This window comes from Phascolarctos cinereus, unplaced genomic scaffold (genome assembly GCF_003287225.1).
Source record: "Phascolarctos cinereus isolate Bilbo 61053 unplaced genomic scaffold, phaCin_HiC Scaffold_5;HRSCAF=322, whole genome shotgun sequence".
Taxonomy (NCBI): Eukaryota; Metazoa; Chordata; class Mammalia; order Diprotodontia; family Phascolarctidae; genus Phascolarctos; species Phascolarctos cinereus.
Window position 1 is genome coordinate 268,776,111 of NW_027555958.1, and position 24,197 is coordinate 268,800,307.

A 24,197-nucleotide genomic window follows, 5' to 3' on the forward strand; every position below is an offset into this window, starting at 1 on the left:
GATCATATATCAATGTGGTGGTGGTGGAATTAGAAACTTGACTTCCAATCCAGTGCTCTTGGCCATAGCTGTCTCTTAAACCCAGTTCTACTAACACTAATACCAACTGCCCTATTACCAGAGCAGAAGTCTATGCTATCTGGGTCATGGTGAATACTGTTTACAGTTCTCACATGCTTAAAAATAAAACAAAATAACTAAGTCCTTTTGGCTTCAATTTAAGAATTGCCCCCTTCTGAGGCCAAATGCAATCTTTAATCAGGCTCAATCCAAGTAGTTGTGGGTTCAGCTGTGTTGATCTTAGTGGTAAAATTCTCCAAAGAAGGAGAGTCTGGGGAACTTGTTCAGGCCTTCCTTTAGTACTTCGAGAGTACTTAGTTCCAATCCAAGGCACCATCTTCCTGGGAAACAAGGTCAAGGCCTATGCAAACCAATCACTGGTGGATTTATTCAGGGATCTCTAAACTGCCTCCCAAAACAGAGGGAGCTTGAGGAGGCCTGTGTACTACACACAGGACACTCCATTCTCTGTTACTCATCTAAGTTCAGGACAGCCCTGCTAATGCCCACTGGCAGTCACTGAATAGGGGGAGGTGGGGTGAAACCACAGCCAAATGAAGCAGGCAGGAGCTGGGCTCCCTTAGACTTCAATGACATAACTATGAGCAATTTCTGACTTACTCTTCTTTTTCTAAGCCTCCCAGTTTTCTAACACATAAAGTTGTATCAAATTCACCTCCTGTCCCAAATATTGATTCTGTGGCCCACTATTCCAGAATGATTTGTGTTTCAGAAATGAATCTCACACAGTTCTGAGCCATTCTTATTTCTGAATATTCCTAATTGCCTATTCAAACCAGACTCTGCTTTTTGCCTTCCCCTGTCTCAGAGTGAAGTTCTTATGTTGCAAGAATAAGAGTGATCCTAGTCCTATGAATAACTTGTTATTTAAAAGATATTAAATAACACACATAAAAGTGTCTAGGAAGCTCAGGTCCTTTCCCAACTTCTCTATTCCTATCAGTATTTACATATGGTTTGCCCTTTACCCAGAACTTCATGGTCAAATGTTGCCTGGTATAAAATTGGAATGAGAGCATGAGTGATGTTATAGCTACTCACTCACACTTGAATGTAAGCCCTCCATGTGCCAACACCATCCTGATCATCCTATCATACCATCCCCTCTTCCCTAGTCCTGTGGACAATGCACCAGCTGTTTTAAAACAATCCTTATGACAGTGTCCCAAATAAACAAAATAAAAATAGAAAAATCTCTTGTAGAAAAATCTCTTGACCTTTATCCTATTCAGTTTTCAAAATAATCAATTAGGCATTCCAATAGAATAATATCAATAGACAGAATCATAAAATCTCAGCCTTAGAAGGACTTCAAAGGCTAGGTAGCTCATACTATATTTTGACAACATCCCCAACAACTGATCATTTCAGTTTCTTGTAAAGGCCTTTAGTGAAGGATCTGCTATTAACATTCCATGAGGAAAAGCTATAGATCGGAGACTTACTATCTTTTCAAAGGGGAAACAGAGATCTGAATGTTGTAACTTCAGATTTGAGTTTCCCTAACTTAGCACCAGAAGAAAAACTCGAGCAATGTACACAACTTAGCAAGTAAAAGACCTTACCAAGAACAAGATGAGTATTTTCTTTTTCAGCACAACTTTTCTTATTCTAACTCCAAAAGAACCCAAAGTCCTTAACCTCAGCAATGTTCTTTTCCCATCCTTCTAGACCTTCATCACTCAGTTTTTATCTGATGGCTTCCTCCTCTGAAAGTGTCACCAGTGTGGGCTCTATGAACAGCATAGTAACCAGATTTCACAGAAACAGTCTCCTTGCTATGAACCTTCCACCCCTCTGCATCAGCATACCCTTCCCCACACACATCAAAAGTTATAATTCTCTTCCCAGGGGCCTTGAAACAACATCATGTAACATCAATGGCAGAAATTATTAGTTGGGTTAGAGTGCTTTGAAATTTTTAAGTATGTGCATGCATGTACAAGGAAACCAATAAAATTAAGCAACATTTAAAAAATGAGTTAAATAAGCTACATTGCTGAGAATAGAGGTACAGGGCTTATTAACCCCTATTTGCACATTCTGATGGTTGAAAGGCTAGAAGTCTAATGACTGAATTATCACCCTAATGCCTTTTGCTGGCTGGTAATAATCTTGGGGCAACAGCTGCTCCAGGGTTTTTGACTGGTTTATTCCTAATTGCATCCAGATTAAGGAAGTTGTACAGGGAGCTTTTCCATAGGCCTCTCTATAAAAGCAAATATTCAGAACGTTTTCTAGGCAAACCTGCTGAGCTTGACACTGCAGTGAATCCACAGATTCTTGTTGTTTTCCAGGGAAGCTAAAATTTCAGTGGCCTAACCACCCCAACCCACAAGGGCAACTTCGAGTGTAAACCATATAGTAATGACAAAGACAGACAGCAGGTGGCGCTTTGTTTCCATTCCCTTAATGGGAAACAGCCAGCTGGTTTGGGTGGTTGTAGAGAACAGGGTTCTGTGGTTATGGTCGTGGAGAACTTGGCAGAATTCAGAATGAATACTTTCCGTCTGGGCATACCAACAAGCCTCTTCCATCACGGGGTCACTGGAAACCTGCAGCTGCATGAAGGCAGCAGTCTGAAGGCACATGATACCAATGCAAACAAGTGCTCCTTACATGGATAAGGGGAAAAGAGGTGGGGAGCCAAATTACGAAGGAAGCCTTTGTGTTTGTTCGTGGGGACACAGGGAAAACCAAAATACTTGGAAGGTGATTTTGAACCAATTTCTGCATGATCAAGGATTCTCTCTTCTCTGGTTCTCTACTCAGGAGAGTTTCTAAAGGACAATAGCAGTGGAGAAGAATGAATATGGCTAAATAGCTCTTATGTTTCTGTCTCCCAAACCTCCCTGAAAAGAGGTTGGCAGGTAGATTTAAATCAATATTCTTCAGTGGTAACATGTCCTAAGGGAATCTTCTTCTAGTACAGAATTAAGATAATTGGTGTGTCCTCTCTCCTACAACAGAGAAGTTCAACTGCAACCCTATCCAGACTCATATTCCCCAAAAGTAATAAAGAAACAAAGGCCTCAACAGCCTTATCCAAAGCTGAGTTCTGCTAATGATGATTCTAAGACGATATGCCTAGAAAAATTCTGGGAGGAACACCTGAAATTTGGGTTTAATTTTAGCCTCTAATCTTAAGGAGGTCTCCCTACTCCGGTGGATTTTGGGTTTAAGGAGTGTAGAATATGATGAAAAGGGAAGAGGCTGTTAACTTAATCTTTATTGCTGATAAATATCTTTTAAAATGGTACAATTCAGCTTAACCTTTCAATTCATACAACTGGGAATAGAAAAAAAGATCTTATTCAGAGGCTGGAGTACCTGAAATGCTTGGAAAGAGGAAGAATTGAGAGGCCTAAAGCATCAAAGGAATGAAGTCTGCTTGTCCACCATTTCAAGCAGAGGTTTTCAGTAGAAGGAACTTGGCACTCTATCCCTTTTCAGGATTACCAAAAGAATTCTTATAGGCCATACCACTCTATCTCTAAATTCTAGCATAGACAGCTAACATAATCTCTTCATAGGGATAAATAGGTTGGAAGGACTTAGGTCACCCACAAGTAGTAGAGGCAGCCCTAAATACTGGCTACTTAAGTGACAATATTTGGCTATTTGGAAGCCAGGATCACACAGCAGTAGCAATCTCCAGATACTTTTGAGGAGAGCTGTCACTTCCCTTAAGTGAATCCATCTTTTTTTTTTGATGACTCAAATATACAGACACACACAATCACACAAAATACTCTTACCCACTCAAACACCATTTGGCTACTATACATGGTAGGGCTAAGTAATGAACCTGTCAGAAAACCCTTATGTAGAAAACCTGTTAGCTCCCAGAAAGAAGCCAAGGGAGATGAATCATACATTCTCCAGAAGCCTATTGCTTAGGCTTAAGAGGCGGCAGTTTCTTTCACATGTGAGGGAGTATAAAAAGCTCGTAGTATCATTGTGAAAAGCCACAAACTCCCCAAATCCTATCCTGTCCCAGTATCCCCAAATCAACGGGACTACTTTTAGTGACAACTTTATGGCTCAGGCTGGAAGTCACTTAGGCAGTAGGTTTTGGTTTCAAGAGGGAAAATTTGTGCATGATGATTGTGTGTGTGTGTGTGCGTGTGTGAAAGAGAGAGAGAGAAACATGGGGGGGGAAGGGAAAGGGGAGGGAGAGAAAGAGAAGCTTGAGGATTTCTTTCAAGATGTTCACCTGAGGACTACTCATAACCCACATGCTTTCCAACACAGAAAGCTGAGCTTGCTTGGCCTTTCTTACATATCTTCCTATATCTGAAGTTTAATTGCTAATGAATCTGGTTAGTGATGGAGGTGGAGGTGGATTATACTGGAAAATTACTCCTTAGTTCAAACAGGCAACAAGAAAGGTCTTCCTGCTACCCTGGGAGTCAGACCCTACTCTGTCATTCTGTCACAGAGCTGAATTTTCTTTGGGTTGGTGGTCACATCTTTATATTGTTTCTCCTGGTTTCTGATGCTGCCATTAAAAAAGAAAAGTTTATTCTCCATTTTTTCAACTGTATTTTTGGTAAACACTGCTTCTTGTCTTCTCCCCTATATCCCTAATTCTGATGCCCTTGAAATAGACAGTTCCTCTGCAAACATTCCCTCCAACCCCTCTCCAGCTCTAGAAACTGGCCCTATTTGCGAAAGTTGAAGACCTCTCGTGTTTTTGGGCCCTTCTTGCCTTCAATGGCAGACTTTGGAGAAGGTGCCTCCACTGTCCCACCATACGGACAACTCTCAGATTCAGGATGGTGCCCGGTACACTCCACAGCAGGGATATAACCACTGTCCCACATGCCTGTCCCACAGAGTTTACAGAGGTCATGTAGACTACATGGGATCCTGGGCAAGAGGCGAAACTGATACAGCAAACTCCTCGCCTGTAGAGAAAGAGAACAAGTGATACAGGAACATGAAAGCAGAGAAAGTTGAGCAAACCCAGAGGACTAAAAGGATAATGGCTTCTCCATTCACCACTGACGAAACTCTTGGACTGCAAGCAATCTCAGTGTGGTTGTAGATATTGGTCAGGTCTTATTTGAGGACAATGATTCTCAGGTACAGTACCTATAAATGACCTACACAAAGTAATTTTTATTATTAGCAATAATGATAATGATGATAACAATTCACATTTATGTAGTGCTTTCAGGATTACAAAATGTTTTCCTCATAACAACTCCTTGTGGCTGGTAAATGTAAGTATTATGACACCTTACAGATCAGGAAGCTGAGGCTCAGAGAGACAAAGTGACTTGCCCCAGGACACAGAACTAATAAGGCTAACGGTCAGAACTTGCTCCTGACTTCTGGCCAGGTCTCCTAGCACCAAGTGCTCTTTCCTCTATACTACGTGGTCCCTTAAATGCAGCCTTCATTTGCAATGTCAAAGGCGAAGTAAAAATTTTTTTTTTCATTTGGGGAACAATGAGCTAAATTGCACTTGCTGCCTCTATCCTCACTTGGCACAATCTTTCCTTGGCACTTCCTCCTTCTCTCTCCATTCACCAGCGATTTCTTCCTTTGGAGCTCTTTTACAAGGCTTCTTGGTACCTTTTCCCACACTATGCCCTGGAACATTTGCCCATCCACGCTTACTTATGCCAGTAACAGCAGACAAGGATCCGGCACCACTGGAAACTTCCAGAGAGAACTATAGTGCCAGTCTGGGAGGAGGACCAAAAAGGGTATTATCTCCTTTTTATTTTTTCTAATTTTTGACAGACAAACATTACCTCTTGGAGTAGTGATGGGATCAGATTGTCCAGTCTGCAGTTTATAACCATCAAGAGATCTTGATGCTTATAATGCTATATTGCACTCAGAATTGCTTAAAGTAATAGCAAAGTTTTAACCACTTTAAATGCTACCCACATGGCCCTGAGCAAGTCTCTTATCCTGTTTGCCTGCCTCAGTTTCCTCATCTGTAAAATGAGAATAGTAACCTCTATCTCCTAGGGTTGTTGTGAGGATAAAATGAGATAAGTGTGAAAGACTTATTAGCACAGTGCCTGGCACATAGCAAATGCTATGTAAATATAAGCTATCATCATTATTATAATTTAGTATTTTCTCCAGGATCATCTAAAGGTAACTTTCAGTTGTTTAGTGACCTAAAAGGGATTTAAACCCATAGTGAGTAATGGAGCAACCACACTGGTTGTTATAGTCAAGCCAGAGTAGTCTCTGAGTTGATGACTCGTAGAAGCCTTAAAAGCAGAATCTCTTAGAACAAGAAAGGTGGGTAGCAGGAGGATGAAAATATTTTATATAGCAATTTTTGGAGCCTCACCTTCCTGAGTACGAGTTCCCCATTCATGTGCATGGCCAGATTTCCAAAGTGCAGAAGCATCTGGTCAGTGGCCAGCTGTTGTTCAATGACATCATCACCATAGATCACCACAATGGCCACGCAGATGAAGAGATGGAAATAGTCTGTCTACACAGGGAGGAAAGAGAAGGCTGAAGGTGGAACTGGTTTGACCTGAGCATAAGTCATTGTGGACCTTAAGGGGACATCCCAGTGGCCTCAGGTTTCTGGCTAGGGAAATCATATTCTGATGTCACGATGAACTTATGTCAGTTTCAGGGTTTCTTGTAAAGAGGACTTTATTTGAAGTTTACAGACATCATGTAGACTACATGGGATCCTGGGCAAGAGACGAAACTGATACAGCACCATACTAAAGGTTGGGTCTAAATATTGATAGGATCAAGGAATTGAAAGAAGGGACTATCAGAGGCCACTTATTCTATTTCCCTGTCTCTAACCTGACTGTACTTAACTAATGCTATAGAGATGGCTATTCACTTTGCTGTAATGGCCCCACATGAAGACTTCAAAAATCTCTAATTGTAATAATTTGTAATAATCTACCAAGCAATCAAAGTCCACTATGCTCAAAAAGTTTCCCCCTATGTCCAATCTAAATCTCTGGTGGCAATTTATGTTTTTTGTTCTATCCTTAATGGAAATGGAGGGCAGAGCTTTAGGAAGTGAACTTTATCTGGCTTAACATCTTTTTCTCAAAGATCCCACTCTGAAAACATTTGTCTAGTTTTACTGTCTTTAGATTATGGGATCATTTAGAGTCAGAAGGGACCCAAGAAGTCATCAAATTTAAACACTTAATTTTACAGATCAAGAAATTGCGGAGACTAAGAGATTTGCCTAAGATCACATGGGTAGTAAGTGGCAGAATAAGAATTTGAAGGTCAGCCTTTGTATTCCAAATTCAGCACTTTCCCCTACACCACACTGCTTCCTTGAGAAATCTACCTTACAAAAAGGTCTTATTTATCATGTTTGTTCCAATTGTGTGTGAAAAGATTACAGGAAATGATCATGGCATCTTAACTATGCCATTCTTCTGCCTGAATGGATGCTTCAAGATCCCAGTTGCTTTGGTATAGACTGATTTCCTGACCCAAAAGGAAAGGCAAAAAGGACTGCTGCTGACAGTGAACACTGAAGACCAAGGTAAAACTTATGAGACAAAGTAAGCTAGGCAGGACCTCAGGCAAGAGAGGTTAAGGGTCATTCAGCTAGTTAGTACCTGGGGCAGAATTCAGGCCCAGGTTTTCCTTGTCTAGCACTCATTGCATTCATTACCTCACTGGTTATGCATGCAAATTTTTGACCAAAGTGAAGTTTCACTTTCAACTTGGTGTCCGAGGACTCTAATCCAGTCTCTTCATTTTACAAGCTCCAAAAGTGAAGTGTTTTGTTTAAAGTCACAAAGCAGTAACTGTCAAGGAGCCAGGATTTGAACCTAGGCCTGCTGACCTCGATTGCTCTTGACCCTCTACCTGTTCTTCTTGACTACTTGATATTTCACATTTATCTGTTTCTTCCAAGGAGGGCAGCTGATTTTGACTCAATCTGGCATACAAGCACAAGGCACAGGACTTAGGTCCACCATCTTTAATCAAAATGACAGCTGATAAAGTTCTGAATGAGTAGCTCTCCTGAAATTCTTTACTGGATTTTACTGAAATTTGATAAATAGCTAGAGGCTAAAAACAGAAATTCTCTCCAAGTAGCTGAGTTTAGTGAGTGATGTCTACAATTCACAGAAAGCCTAGTAATGTTAGTCTAAACAAAATAAAATTCTGAAAATAAATCTGATGCTGTAAAAATGTCTTTCAAAGATAAGCAAACTATTTTTGGATGCTTCGCTGTTTTGGAGTATCTATGTCAGTGCTCTTCTTCACTGGTGCAGAAGACTGCAAATTGACTTGACACAGAAAGAATGGCTAATCCAGGCATGAAAAAAAAAAGTATAGACTCCAGACCAGTTAAAAAAAAATCAGAATATGGGTAAAAAAGAGTTATTAGTAAACAGCTTAAAGAAGGTATACTATAGTATTTTAGGCTCCCTCATAGCAGATATCATCTTTTTTTGATATTAGTAAACCTAGGAAAGAGTGATGAAATTGGAGGTGGGGGGAGTTTGATAAATTTTTAAAAATTATCTGTAAGGCTGGCCTAATGTAGCAGTTCTCAAATTTGTTGGTAACAGGACCCTTTTACAGTCTTAAAAATTATTGAGGACCACTGTCCCCCAAAGAGCTTTTGTTTATGTGGGCTAAATCAATATTTATTGTATTAGACGTGGGAATGTGTTTTGCATGATTACACATGTATAACCTATGTCAAACTGCTTGCCTTCTCAATGTTAAACTTATTTTTTACATGTAATTGAGGGGAAAAGAAAATATTAAATTAAAAATAAAATTAAAAAATTTATTGTATTAGAAATTAAAATATCTTATAGTATTATTATAAAAAGTTTTCACTTCAGAGATTCCCCTGAAAGGGTCTCAGAGACCCCCAGGGGTGACCAGATTTACAGAGAATCAATGACTTCATGTACTCTTGGGGGAATATGTTAAAGAGACACTGAAAGCTGCAGAAAGTAGGCTGTAAATGATACACTGGGAAGGGAGAGGATATGGAGCCTCCATTTTCAGAAAGAGACCCAAACTTTGCTTCCTTCCTTATTGTCCAACAGTGGTACAGAGGATGAGAATTTCAGCTCCTCGTGGCAGTTGCAATGCTCTGCCTAGATCAACTCCCCATACAATGACTGCTTGTGACAAGAGTGAGCTCAGCTCTAGAATATTGTAATGAGCACAATTTGCAACAATTTCAATTGTTTGAAAGGCAAGGTCTGAAGTCAGACCATGAGAGTAGGGAAATCACCCCATGAGGAGCCTGACTTATGTTTACGGGGTGAGGACAGCAAAGAAGGTGATTGTAATTCAGAGTGACAATGTGCTGGCTGCCCCATGAACTTCAGCATGCTGTTCTAGTCTCATCTCCTATGCTCACCTGGTAATGGGCCCAGCATGCTTCCCACATGCGCAGTGCCTCTGCATCTGGAAACTCTCGCTTAAAACACAGAAGGATCCAGCGGTGGCAGAAAAGCATCTGTAGGCCATCCTCCCCCAGAGAAACAAGATGCTGGTAAAAACGGAGGTGGGTCAGCCGAAGCAGCTCACGAAGGTATAGCTGGAAGCAAGAGTCACCAGGATTCATCAACAGCAAAACCATCTCTGGCTCTATTTCTAGCTTGTTCTCGAAAGCCCCTGAGAGACTATACCAATCATATATTTACTCTTGCCCCTCATTCTTGAAATGTACTTATCCTTGAACTCATTTATGTGATGTGACTATCTTATTTTATATTTATATCAGTTTTCTTTGATTTCTGTATTTAGTGTGCAGGCATATCTGTCTCTGTCAGTTTCATTTTAACATCCTCTAGAGAACAGGGGCTGCCTCTGTGTAATTCTCTTTGATTGGCAACTACCCCAAATTGCAAAACCGGGGGCTTAACAATTGTTTTCTGATGAGAAGAAATAGCAACGCTTCTGATATAGAGTCAGCCCTCAGCCACCAAAGATGACATTTTAAAACATCTTAAAACACTACTGCCAATCATTTCTTTCCTCTTAAGTAAGGATGGCTCAACCACCAATTCATTTCTGCTCTCGATCTCTAAGATTCATTATTTCAATGTCATGAATGAAGGGAGGAAGGGAATCGCATCTGAGTATCTGGATTCTCTTTCCCTACGTAGAATGTCAGCTAAGAGTCTCACTGTGACGCAGGACAAGACCAAAGGCTATTTTAGGCGGCACTTAGTACTGAGCATGACTAGCCGTGGCTGCAGATTTCAAGGACTCCTCTGCAAAATCAATCTCTAGCGAGTGACTGATTACTAGGCCTGTTGAGCAGTAAGCCACGTGCTGCCAGGGGTCCTTTTATAACCTAACTGCGTCATACCAGATAATTGCCTGGTGAGGTGCTGGTTTTGTGAGGGACCTTGGAAACCTGACATCACCTCAGATGTGTAGGATGATGCAGGAAAATTGAAAAAAAAAACAAAAACCCATAGTAACACATATAGTAAAATGCGTCCATGGACGACAGAAGTGTGCACTTCTATTCTGTTTCTGACAGTGCTGACTGTGAGGTCAGGGAATCTACAGCTGAAGAAAAGCTTATAAAGAATATGAGTTTAGTTGAACTGGGGGCCAAGAGAGGGAGAGCCTGAAGGGTCAGGGGACAATCGCCTTGGACCTACCTCTACCCCAAACCCAGCTGCACCGAATGACTCGTGCTACATTTGTTATTAGCTCATGACACTTTCTATTTCCCCCCAGGAATATATGTATGTCAATGGCTTTCTACCACCAGAATACTAAGTTTAGGAAGAGGGAAAACGAGAAGGGAGGTCACTCTAGCCAGATGTGCCTTGTGTCATAGCTGTTTCTAAAGCTTTATGAGTATAGGAAGGAGAGAACAAGGGCTGTGGTGGTGGGGGTGGGGGTTGGTGTGCTATCTGCAAAGACCAGGAAGCACTATCACTTCTGGCTATAACAAAGAAAGACTCTTACAGGTTATTGAGTCCATTTCTCACCTGAGGCAAAAATCTTCCATATTTGTTATCTTTGATTTAGGTTTTCTAGACCTAACCTCCCATGAATCTATAGATTAATGAGACTAATCATGAGTATGGAAAGGTTACATAGTAATTTTCCCAGTTGCCCGACAAATATGTGAAGCCACACTATCAACAGGCTCATCTCTGACTAATAACATAATCAAGCCCAGGGGAAAGAGAATACATGCATATACACAAAGACACAGGATTGAGACCCTGCAGCTCAGAGCCTCACCAGCTGTTTCTCCATATCCTCATCTCGGGGAGAACTGACAAAGATCGTGTTCTGCATCAAACCTACGAAGCACCAGAAGGTATCAGATTCATCTAGAACCTCAGCCAGGATGGGAGCCACCAGGTCTGACATACCCTGGGAGTAGCCAATGGTTGGATTGTATACCGCATAGTTCAGCAAAATTCTCCTAGAGGACACAGTGGAATAGGTAAGAGGAGCACATCAGTCAATGGCAAGTGGTAGACTGAGTTCAAGTATTGCCTTGTCTCCTTCCTGTCTTTAACTACTCAGAGCACCATTTCAGCAAGTGACATGAGAAGAGAGAGAGCAATAACGCCCAGTCTTTGATTTCAGGCACTGAGTTTTTAGGAGCTCTCTCAAATCCAAAAGACATAGGACTTACCCAGTTCAGCTGGGTGATATCATGCCACTTATGCAAGAACTTATGGGCATTAGAAGCATAAAGAAGAACACAGACTTGATTTCATTTTTACTAACTATAGACCACTAGGGAAAAGGGCAGCCTGGTAGAAATTTTTATGGGCTGGTAATTTTGTCTACTTACCTGCAAGGCTGAACTGTAAGTCAAGCACATGGTGATCTATTGCTATATACTGATCTATGACTGAATGGGAATATGAATGACAACACCATTCATTTGACAGATGAGGAAAGAAAGCTGGGGCATCCAGGAACTACAATTCATGGAGAAAGCTTATAAACCGACAATTTTCTAAGCAGAAAATTGCTTTGTGAGAAGTCGCTGATTTTTCACTGTAAATTTTGGGGAAGGGGCATAGAAAGCTACTTAGACATAGTACTTTATGGCTCTTAAAACCTCAAATAAAATAAAGCTACCACATTCTGCTGTTTCTACAATGTTGATTTCCAAGAAAGCTACTGTGTTTGTCCTAACAACCTAGGAAGAGGTCAGCAATATTTTCTTCTACTTTCCAAATGGGGAAATCAAGGAACAAAGAAGTGATGTCACCTGTACCAAGTTGCAGCCCTGAGAACGAAGCCTAGGAGCTCTGGCTTTCTGTTTGGAAATGGCAGAAAGAAGGAGGTGGATTACCTCATGCTCTCCACATTAGGGTTGTCCTCTCCTCGGAAGAACTGATTGCTCCGGTCTGTTCGAACCACATCTTTGTCAACAGTGAACTGCACGTGGCGCCAGAATTCTCTCTGCTCTTCTGGAGTCATTGAAAGCCTCAAAAGGAAAACCTCCATCATATTATGGCAAACACTGGGATATAACTTTATTCCATGACTTCTCTGTCTCATTAGAAATAAGAAGCTGGTATTTCTCTACATCTCCAACTGGGATGATGGCAGTACCTGTTAAATTTCTTTTGTGTGGGAGCAGAGGTTTGGTATGGAAGTCTCCAAGGACTACACTCTCACTAACCTGGCTCCCATTTTATAGTGGATTCAGTGGTAGAGAGGTAATCTTACCTCTGGGAGGTCACATAGCCAGACTACAAAACAAAATTCAGCTGCTCTAATTCTCAGTTAATGGCTTAATCTAATGATGCCCCCCTACTCTTTAGTTGGGCTTAGAATGTCAGTGCCTAGTTAAGTCTAGGGGAAAAAGAATTCCAAAGCCCCGACATGTGAGCTAATGAAACCCGTTTTGAAGCTGAAGTGCTCAATCTAATAACAGCACTTACCCAGCCCTATTACTTTGATTCCTAGGACATCCATTTTTGAAAAACAAACCATGGTCACAAAACATTATCAATGCTGAATTGCACCTCGGATTGCCTTTCCAGATGACATTCTCATCTGAAGGACAGGGAAGACCGGATGGGGTAGCGTGAGCAGAGGCCTCTGCAGTTACCTTTTCTGCTGGATCTCTGAGTATTCCCTCCTCTTCTGCACCCTCAGTGCCTCTCGTTCCTCCGATGTGGACTCATGGCTGTAATAGCGCAGCAGGAAGGGCCAGACCTCGCCCCGGATTGACACATCAATGCCGCCGAAGAAAATGGCCTGGAGGAAGCGGCAAAAGTTGGGGAGGGGGTGATAAAAGTACAGCGGCTCAAAGAACCCCCAAATCCCCAGAGATTTGTGTTTTGGTGGCTTTGGTGAGTTCTCCTGACAACTGATGCCTTGATTCAAACCTCAGCAATTTGCACATGTTTAGAAGGGGAAAGTGCTGGTCCTCTATTCCCATACGAAACACAAACCGGGCTCATTTCAATGTCAATAACCCCCCCTGGAGCAGCTCTCCGATTAATGTGTCGTTCTCATGTCATAGCCTAATCCCTGATCTTGGAAATGCTGCAGTTCACTGCAAACTTTTCTATAAAGGCGGACACAGTATCCCCCAAACTTTGTAAGTTTTTTTTTTAATTTAATGGGAGTTTTCATTGCTTTATTTGGTTTGTTCACACAGATCTCATAGAGTATAAGGCAATCTGGAATGGAAAAGATGAGTGTAGTTTACCTTATGGGTGAAAGCTGGCAGCCATACTCTCAGAGCAGAGAAGTCTCCAGTCACTATGCTCCCTTAGTTTGTGCACCACCTTGACAGAAACTGACTAAGCTGGTTTCTAAACATTGTTCTTGATAAGTGATGATACTCGGAGACCATGGCTCATCCACTCATCCTACTGTTCCATGACACCCCCCCAAAGGAGTTCTTCATAAGCAGAACCAACAAACCACCAACTCTGATTCCTTACCTTACGTAGCTTATATTCCTCTTCCACCTGCCCAGACTCATTCAAGTGGTTAAGCCAGGTGGAGACATCCAGCTTTTTGTACATGTTCTCCTCTGGGTGGGTCTCTGAAGAAGGGAGCTTGGGACGTCGGATGGAGAATTGCATACAAGTCTTTTCACTGGAGACCTGCTAGACAGAAGGAAAACTGGGGAAAGATAAGCATCTCAAATACTTGGCTTTTAAAGCCAGCTTTTCCCAGGATTTACAAGCCCCTGTCTTCTGAAAGGAGAAGAGATGTCTCCTGAATACAAACTCTTAAATGGCAAGTGTAATTAGATTCAATTAAAATAAAAATACCTTCATCTTAAAATAGTCTTCCCCTTTCTGGTTCTCTTTTCCCTCTCCCCATCCGTTTCTTTTCCCCAACCCCCTCCCTCCCACCCTATCCTCCCCACTCCCAACCCCAGCCACAAAAACTGAATTAATGCTGCTTACAGCCCACTCTGCCAGGAGTGCCTGCAATAAATTACATATGATTGGCCACATACAAAGGGATCGCTGTTAGGCGAGCAGGGGGCTGGCCTGTCAGGTTTTCTCTAAGGGCAGTCATGATCCTAGTGCAAAACTGCAGCTGACACTTAATTCAAAAATCAAAGGTTGTTCAATGTAGGGAGGGAAAAAAAGCCATGCTACTGTAATAAGGACAAACAGCAGGAGGCTCTGTGGGAAGGAAGGGAATTTTAAAGTCATCACTGTTTCTAATAAGCACATACAGTATCTTAAACAGATAATTAAAGAGCTCTTATTACATTTGTACGTAGATTGAGCAAAATATGGCAGGATGCCTTGTCAAAACATTATTTTCAAGTGTAGAGCATAGAATTCACAAAAAGAACTGGGTACATTTTTCAAAACCAAAGCTGCTGATGTATCAGCCACTTCACTAACATTAGCAGCCCAAAACCATTGTGTGTGTGTATTGCATATGTACACACACACACACACACACACACACACACACTCTCTCTCTCTCTCTCTCTCTTTCTCATACAGACCCTAACCCACTAAAAAATGAAAGGCTAGAGAGACCCTCCGGTGACCCAGTACATCCAAGATTACTTAACGAGAACATAGCCCTCCAGCCTGGAGGAGAATAGCCTTCCAAGGGCTTGCTCCCTGCAGCTGGGAGAAGATGGAGATTGCTATTGTTTTTCAAAATTCTTTGCTTCCTTGCTGGGTTACCTGGTTTTTGAGATGAGTCTCGGTACAGTGTTTCCATTGCTGAAAAACTTCTGACAGTTTATCCAGGCCACCATGGTGAAAATGGAAGATCTTGTACTGACTTTCTCGGCTAGCAACAACCAGCTGCCCACTGGTACAGGCCTCGTCGCTAAAGGGCAGTAGAAAGAGGGGACAAGAAGAGACTGATGAATATGTAAACATGGGTTTTTATTTCCAAGTATAATCAGGGAGCATGGTTAACATTAGAAGCAAGAAACAGGGTCCCAGAGGAGTTTGGCTAGGGGGATACAGAAACAATAACCATCTTCCACTTTGCTGAAAAAGGGAAAATATTCTTATTCCAGGGGGTGTGAAAGCTCATGCTGCTCAAGTGACAGGGTACTATTCCTCCTTCTATTGCTCCCTTAAGAACCGCCAGTATACTTTCCTCACTCAGAAACCTTAGTCTGAAGCTCCTCCCTTACTCACAGGGGGGACTGGGAAAACTGTCAGATTTACAGCATGTGGAAGGGAATCTTGCACCCAAGAAAGAAGCTGGTGATAGCATCAAGCCAAACACAGATGATCTCTAAGAGAGTTTCCATTAAGGCAGAGAGAACAATTCACTGGAGAGATCCTTGAGTAGATACCCCCTCTATAGCTTAAATGGTTTTCTGGGAGAACCCTCTGGGGAGACATACGTCAGTGATTATCAGACCAACCTTCACTATCCCTAAGATGTAGTTTATTGGCTTCTGACTTTGAAAATTCATTATTAGTAAGACTGCCTGTTTATTCCAACTGCAGGTGTTTCTTGGTGATGTATTAGTCAGAAGCCTTTGGCCACCTTGATTTAACCATGCAAAGAAAGAACACCACTATGATTGTTAGAAAACCAGACTAGTGTCACCCAAATGGGAAAAAAGGAACCCTGATAAAGGAAACCACAGTCTTTAGTCTCATTGTGGGAAATGGGGTTTCCAACACTGCAGATTAAACTGTAATAGACAACCTTAATGTGAAAAATCAGGATTTGACTTCAGTCTTTTATCTGCAGCAGTATTCCTCCTCAAAGTTGCAGTCCAAGGAATGTACAACTGCCATCATTCACTAAAGGCATAAGTTAGTTTAGTAGCTAAACTCAACCAGATAGCAACCCTGACAATATTAGTGAAAGAGGGAAACAAACATTTGGAAATGCTGGAATCAGTATGACCAGCCAGGAATATGTATCCAGACCATAAAACTTCAGCATACGCCATAGAAGACAGACAGTTAATCCAATAGCCACAAAAAGGGCACCTCAAACCTGTCTCTGTGCAGCTTGAACAAGCCTCCAGGCCCCTAAGTTCTGGGAGGAGAATGAGAGATCTGCTTTACCTAAAGAAAAGGCGGAGAGACCTCATTTGTCCCAAGTCAACCCGAAATACTCCGCAGATCTGTTCGAGGGCAAACACCTTTTGCTGGTCATCCCATTTGGAGTTCTGCAGTTGGCCACTGTTCTCAGGGAACTGAAGGTTGGTGTCAAGGCTGGAGGTGGAGCTGGTGGAACAGGTCATGTGATTGTCACATGTCTCTCTGCACATGCCAGAGGCCACATGGGGAGAGAAGGGGGAAATGTTAAGTCAATTCTAGTCACTTCAAAACACAGAACTCTATTACAGAGCAGGAGCCTGAGTTGAATGTTATTTTAGTTCAAATAAAAAATACTTTAACACTGACATTTTATACAGGTTGAATTAAAAAAAAATTTAACAACATAGTCATATATTTGATACAATCTGGTTCACTTGTTTAAAAAAATTTTTGTTTTGGTTTACAATTCCGGAAAAAAAAGGTTTCTAGTAATAACAAGAATAGTAACAGCAACAACTCACTTTGCAGTTACACACAGCTTTACATCCATATATTTGATCCTTATAACAATTCTATGAGGCAAGTAATTCAACTACCTCAATTCTAGACAGGTTTCTTCATTACTCCATCCTGGATACACCAAAGATCAACTCCTTACTTCTAGAAACCTGGCAACCACATGATAGCATAAGCCTGATCTGATATGGTTAGCTTTCTAAAAGGTTTAAGTCAGTTGTCTTGCCCTCCAAAATTAACATAAAAGGGATCTACTGTAAGAACTTTAACCTCCTTTACTATTTTAACAACAGAAATAAAACACTAAGCATAAGACCTTTAAGAACTAAAGGGAAAAAATTATGCTTTGAAATCTCATAGGTCTATCTCTTTCTTAAATGGAGGCTACAAGAGGGAATACAAAAATACAAAAAGGGAATGATGGAATTTTCAGAAATCATTACCTTCTAAACGAACATACCCCTAAGTCGATGTGGTAAGGATATCTTCTTTCCTCTCTACCTGGCTAAGTTGATCTGGGAATACACTACAATGCAATGGCCCAAGAGTTAAGACAGCTTGGGTTTTCTAGTCCTGGATCTGATATGAAGTAGTTGTAAGGCCTTGGACAAGTTACTTCACAACTCTCTGGCTCTTATCTCAGTTTCCTCATTTATAAAATAAGGAGGTTGGATTAGATGACCTCTAAGGTTCCTTCTGAATATACCATAAAATTGTGATTCTGTGGTACTTCTACTCCCGAATATACACCTGAATTCTTGTAATAAGGAAAATGAAAAGTCCAGCCCTCGTCACAGAGGGACCGTGGGCCCATAACATAACATGATGGCTCCTAAAAAAGGCTGTCTTCTCAAGTGAGCCCTGACTGAGCTGCACTGTGAAATTACTGTTTGCAAAACAAGGCAAGTAGCAGGTATAAAGCCAACCCCCCACTACGCCACTTTACGTGCTGTTTTATAATCTGCTTACTGAACAATGTAGGCATTCAGCTACTGAAAAAGCACATGCTCAGCACACATAACCCAGGCTGGTCCATCCACAAGATTTTGTTCAAACTCTGGCAGGCTCAGGCTAGAATTATTCCCAGTGTCACCAAAGGCTTCAAGGTACTATCATCTTCCTCATCATTATTAACAGTCATTACACTATGCTTTAAAAAGCACTTTTCCTCTCAAGGGATCCAGAGTTCATAATACTCTTTCTTCTGCTCACTTTGAGAGGAAGGTAGAGACGTCCAGAAAAGCGGGAAGTATATCATTTTGATGAAAGGCAAATAGAATTCCCTCTATCCTGTTGCTTAGGCCTGAAAGGCCATGTCAAGAAGAAGCAAAGAGTAGAAATGTGTTACCAACCAAGGTCAACAAATGGTTCTCTATGCACAGTTATATTTATACTTCATTAGAACTTCTAAAACAAGCCTAATTGGCTCACTTAATAATTGTTTGCTGAGCACCTGCTATGTGTAAGACTCTACGGTATTCAGAGGTTACCTTTATTCTGCTTAAACTCATAAAAGTTTAAGTCAAGCGGAGGTGGCCTTGTGGTCTATTATGAGGTATTCTGATATATTCATCACCTCAATCTGCTTGTGATTATTATGTAAAACCAGAAAATTTTAAAAATGGGGAAAAATGTTTCCCTCTCCCCATTTCTCATCCCCTTGTCCCTTAGGAAAAAAACTGGAGTGAAAACTGAAATAATGGAGTCATGGGAACTTTTTAAAGAAAGAAAACAATTTTGTTAGTGAACACCACAAAACAAAAACTACATTAAATATAACTTCATTTTAAAAAACTTATTTGACATATGAATAAGTACAACTTACTTGGCCAATAATTACAAGTGCACTACTACTTGAACTGACTTAAAAAGTTTTGTTACAAAGCTACTGACATTTCAGTTTTTGCTATTTTATAGGAAGCAGGAAGGTTTATAAGAAATAATCTCAAAAACAGCAGAAATGATTAAGATAATAAAGAACTTAAACAAATTTAATGTCTAATAAATGGTCAAATAGCCACTTGTGGAAAGGGAGGTGAGAGGGGGGAAGAAAAAAGGCTTTAAATAAGGTATCTTACTTAAGTCACAGGGCCTAGAGGTTCTAGGTTCCAAATTCTTCAATTCTAAGACCTCTAGCCTTGTTCTTATTTCTCTTTGTCCTGAGATTTCTTAATAGGTAGGTCAATAACTTATTTCTTTTAAAAATCATTTTTGCTGATACCCTGTTATTACATGTATTACATTCATTTAAAAATATATCCCTCCTCCCTCCCAAGTGAATGATCTCTTTGTAAGAAAGATGAAAAAATAAAGAAAAAAGTTCAGCAAGACCAACACAACAACCAAGCAATCAATGAACAAGCATTTATTAAGTGCTTACTATTTTACAAGGCATTGTGCAAAACAAAAGAAAAAAGAAAAAGAAAAAAAAGAAAGCCAAAGCCTTTGCCCTCAAAAAACTTATTCTAGAGGGGAAGAAAATACATACATAAGTTGATACACAGAGTAAATGGAGTCAGTTACATTAGAAAAGAAGGTAATGGAAGATGAGGAAAGGCGGATGGGGAAGGACCAGGAGAGAAGTAAGAAAGGGTCTCTGGGGGCAGTTAGGTGGCACAGTGGACAGAGCACTAGCTCTGGAATCAGGAGGTCCTGATTTCAAATCCAGCTTCAGACGCGTTAACACTCAATAGCTTTGTGATTGTGAGCAAGTCACTTAGCCCCAACTGCCTCAAAAAAAAAAAGGGAGGGGGGTTGTCTCTGTAGAAGGTGGTATTTGAACTGAATCTCAAAGGATGCCAGGGATTCTAAGAGGTGGAGGTAAGGAGAGAAAGCAACAGAGCAAGTTGCTGGAAGATGTGGGGGTTGTGTGTAAGGAACAGCAAGCTGGATTGTAGAATGGTTGGAGGCAGGGCAGTATGTAAGAAGATGAAAAGATAGAAAGAAACCAAATTATGAATGGTTTTAAATGTCAAACAAATTTATATTTAATCCTAGTTAATAAGCTGCCAGTAGACTTTATTGAGGGGATGAGGGGAATGAAATAATCAGACCTATACTTTAGAAAAGTCACTTTAGTAGCTGGGTGGCGGATGTAGTGGAATAGGGAGAGAATTGAGGCAGGAAGACAAATGATGGAGGCAGGGAATATATTGACAACTGACCGGAAGATTCAGAAACTGATGGGATATACAGGACGAGTGAAAAAGAGAGGGCAAGAAGTGAATCTGCGTGACTAGAAGGCTGGTAGTACCCCTATCATGTCTGACAGTATATAAACAATATTCTACATCCATAGCCCTTCACTTTTGAAATGAAAAGAGAGGTACTTTTTCTCATCTTTTCTCCAGAATAAAGTGTGGTTATCATTAATTACAGTTTTCAGTTTTGGTTTACTTGTTTGGTTTACCTTGTTAGAGTGTGCATACTGTTTTCCTAGTTCTATTTATATTATGCCATATGTATGAATTCTTCATATTTGCATTTTCTCATAGTACATCAATTACAATATCACGAAATTTGAGATTTGTAGGGGCCCTCACTGCCCCCTAGTCCAACTCCTACCCAAAAGGAATCCCTGGTATAATTTACCTGACCTGGAGTGGGCTTGACGACTTCAGGGAGGTGGGGCAGAAACCACCACCTTGTGAGGGAGTTCATTTCAGCTCTGGATAGATCTAATTATTGGGAAGGTTTTCCTGACATCAAATCTAAATTTGCCTCTCTACAAAGTGTGCCAATTGTACCACAACTTATTATTTAGCCATTCCCTGACTGATGGACATCTACTTTGTTTCTAGTTCTTTGCTACCAGAAAAAAAGTACTATTACAAATATTTGGTGTTACGTGGGACTTTTATTTTTGTTATCGACCTCTCTAGGGATATACATGTAACAATGGAATGTTTATGTTTTGACTCATGAACGTGGACGTGGACATTTTAATCACTCTCTTTGTCAATCAGTGAGTAAACATTTATTAAGTAACTATGATGTGATAGATACTAGGAATACAAAGAAAGGGAAAAGACAGTTCCTGTCTTCCAAACTGCTTTCCAGGAAGGCCGAACCAATTCACAGCTACCTCTCTCGAAACAATGCATTAGTGTACCCATCTTTCAATCTCTCTAACATATGACTATTTGCATCTTTCCCAATTTGCTTGGTATGTTGTAAAATCTCAGGACTGTATGGATTTGATATTCTCTTACTAGTGATTTAGAACACTCACATACTTGTTAATGATTCACAATTCTTATCTACTGGACAATGGCTTTTGGTTTATTTCTGCTAGCTGTCTATTTCTCAGGTAACAAACCCTTAGAAATATATAAATTGTTTTCCCTGTTGATCATTTCTTTTAACTTAAAATGCCAAAAAAGGAAAATTCCATATACACATAAGACAAAAACTGCAAATCTATTTCATACACTTAAAAAAGTATATTATTTTGCATGTTATTTTTGAAATATTTACAGAATTTCAAATATTTTCAAATTTTAAAATTAAAAATATTTCAAAAATAAATTTTCAAAATTCAAAAATTTATATATTATTTCAAAACATTTGTCTGTGCTCCCTTCTGAACTTCCTTCTGTTCTTTTCTATATATTGTAAAAAATGTTTTTAATGGCTCTCTTTTTTCTATCAGTACTTGATACCTATATCCCCACCCCAATAAAAAGCTGAGAGGAGGAGGTAGGGGAAACCTTTTTAACAAATAAGCAATCAAGCAAAACAAATCCAAACAGTAGCCATGTCAAAAAATGTGTCCCTGTAACCTTAATTCCAACAAATCTCTTGGAGATATAACTGGTCATTCTCTTAATAGCTAGCATTAACAAGAGTTAAATCAAAGTTGTTTTCTTTACAATGCTGATTCTTAATAAATAGTTCTGGTTTCTCCTCACTTCATAATACCCAGGATTTGTTGTAATTATCTTTTAAAAAACTTTTTATGTTGAAATAATATTCAATTGCTATTTATATACTACAATTTGTTCAGCCACCCCATAACTGATTGGCACTTCCTCCCCTAAGATTCTAGTACTTAAATTTTCTGCCCCACTTTTAATCTCTTCAGGATCAGTAAGTTTGTCTTGCTTGTGACAATTCCTTGCCTAGTATTATTCTCCCTCCAACCCCCTACACCCCAGCCTTGCTTATTTCTCTGCTGAGTTTTCTACAACAACTCTCCTTTGTTTAAGGTAAGAAGCTCATCTGATGCCTGCTCCCGCTCACTCCTTCCTCTACACTCCTGTATTCTTCTCATGTATTTCAATTATGAGAAACAGCAAACTCCCTCTTTTTCCTTTTTACCCTTGTGTATTCCTTTCACTTTTCCTTCTCTTTCCCCGCTTGAAAAACTCAACTCATCCTCAAGTCCTCTGTTTTTCTTATGAAACAGGAAGTTAAACTCAATACCTTTTGAAGACATTAAGGTTCTGAAGAAACCTATGTCTCTTTCTCCCCTATTAAAATTGTAGCACTAAAACATCAGTCTCTCCAATGGCTCAAATAAATTTTTTTTTAGGTTTCTCTGGATTCTTGTTTGTATTTCAAAATTTCCACCCAGCTCTGATCTCTTTCATCAGAAATACTTTAAAAGTCCTCTATTCTATTAAAGATACATTTTTTCCCCTGTGTTCATATGTAGGCTTATACTCAGCTCTGCAGGTTAAGTTATTCCTGGTTATAAGCCTGTATCTTTCACATTCCTGGGACTTTTCCCTTTAAGGTTCCTTTTGGGAGGTGATGAGTAGGTTCTATTTTCACTATGCCCTCAGTCTGTTTTTTTCCCCCCTTCAAGAATGGGTCTCCCAATCTTGCTCATGCTGGAAGTGAAAAACTCATGTTTTTCCCACCTAGGTTGTCTCTCCCTTCTTTAGGGCCTTTTAGTAGCCTTCTGCTCCTCTGGGATCATCATATTGGTGCTGGATTTAGTATGGGCACTTGTTCAGCTTTAGAACTACAGCTCACAATTCCCAAGATCCCAACCTCAGCTTCCCCGAAATACAGACGTATGTCATCTTGTTTTAAAAATCTAGAGTTTTCATTTATGATTTTTGAAATTTAGTGCCCCCAAAATAATGGTTTTGAAGTACTACAATGATTCTTCTTTTTTTTAAGGCAATTGGGGTTAAGTGACTTGCCCAGGGTCATATAGCTAGTAAGTGGAAACTGGTCTGAGGCCTAATTTAAACTCAGGTCCTCCTGACTTCAGGGCCCGTGCTCTATCCATTGCGCCACCTAGCTGCCCCTTACAATGATTCTTAAATTATCATTCCTTAATTTGTTTTTCTGGTGTGTGTGTGTGTGTGTGTGTGTATGTGTGTGTGTGCATGCGCGTGTATGTATGCATGTATACCATACGTATACATATGTGTCTAAAGTAAATACAGCTGATTTTACATTTTCTTTCATTTTAAAGGAAATCTTTTAACTTGTTCTAACATTTCTCACTGTCAAGAAGTCACTAATTTCTGTTTGTTAAATTCTAAGATTTATTATTTTCCATTCTAAGCTATTTAATCCCCTTCCAGTCAATCAGTTAATAAGCATTTAAGTGCCTAGTATATTTATTTCATTTTTATATGTCCCACCCCTGCCCCTACTCATACTGCCCTATAATCCTCTATTTTTTCCAAATGACTCAGGAATTAGGGGTTTCGAGCTTTACAGTAAATTTGATACTGTATCTTCTTTGGTTTACTCTTCTCTCCACTTTAGTTCCTAAATTGGGGCTTTTTTTTCCATGGCCAGGTTTTGCCTCTTGCTGCACTTTCGGTTAGACACCTGCTTGGTTTTACCCTGGATCAGTTGGGTTTCTGTGATGCCTCCTCTGGAGGATAGGTCTCTGAATCTTTGAGGTTTGGAGCACTGGATTTTGGTTTTCTATATGGTGTCTCAGGACAGTGTGCTAAGCACCCTGGAGCCCAGTGATGTTCTAGTCTAAGCCTCACTTGTACTGGTTGCTGCCTTTTTTTTTTTAAAGTATTTGACGGACATTCCCGACATTCCCTGCATTACCAGAGTCTCAAATATCCATCTCAATGACTCTCCCAGAGGGAAAGAAATGACTTCTCCCCAGTTTCTCAGGGCCTTCTGGGGGTCTACAACCATTCTGGCCCTTTCTTGGGAGAG

At 40.3% G+C, this 24,197-nt stretch overlaps 1 protein-coding gene across 6 annotated transcripts in view; it reads right to left on the minus strand.

Annotated features, from left to right (window-relative positions):
- Nucleotides 1–3,292: 3,292 nt before the first annotated feature.
- The window catches only part of TBC1D16 (TBC1 domain family member 16), a 148,014-nt gene continuing 127,109 nt past the window's right edge, over nt 3,293–24,197 (minus strand). For 4 of the 6 annotated variants that reach the window (XM_021000878.2, XM_021000879.2, XM_021000882.2 and 1 more), the window contains 9 exons: nt 16,563–16,760; nt 15,204–15,351; nt 13,983–14,150; nt 13,139–13,287; nt 12,374–12,508; nt 11,299–11,485; nt 9,446–9,625; nt 6,404–6,550; nt 3,293–4,991 (listed from right to left, as the gene is read on the minus strand). In XM_021000878.2, coding sequence (XP_020856537.1) covers nt 4,746–4,991; nt 6,404–6,550; nt 9,446–9,625; nt 11,299–11,485; nt 12,374–12,508; nt 13,139–13,287; nt 13,983–14,150; nt 15,204–15,351; nt 16,563–16,760 — 1,558 coding nt within the window. In that variant the 3' untranslated portion in view covers nt 3,293–4,745. The other 2 variants (XM_078155844.1, XM_078155845.1) reach the window with 2 other exon arrangements.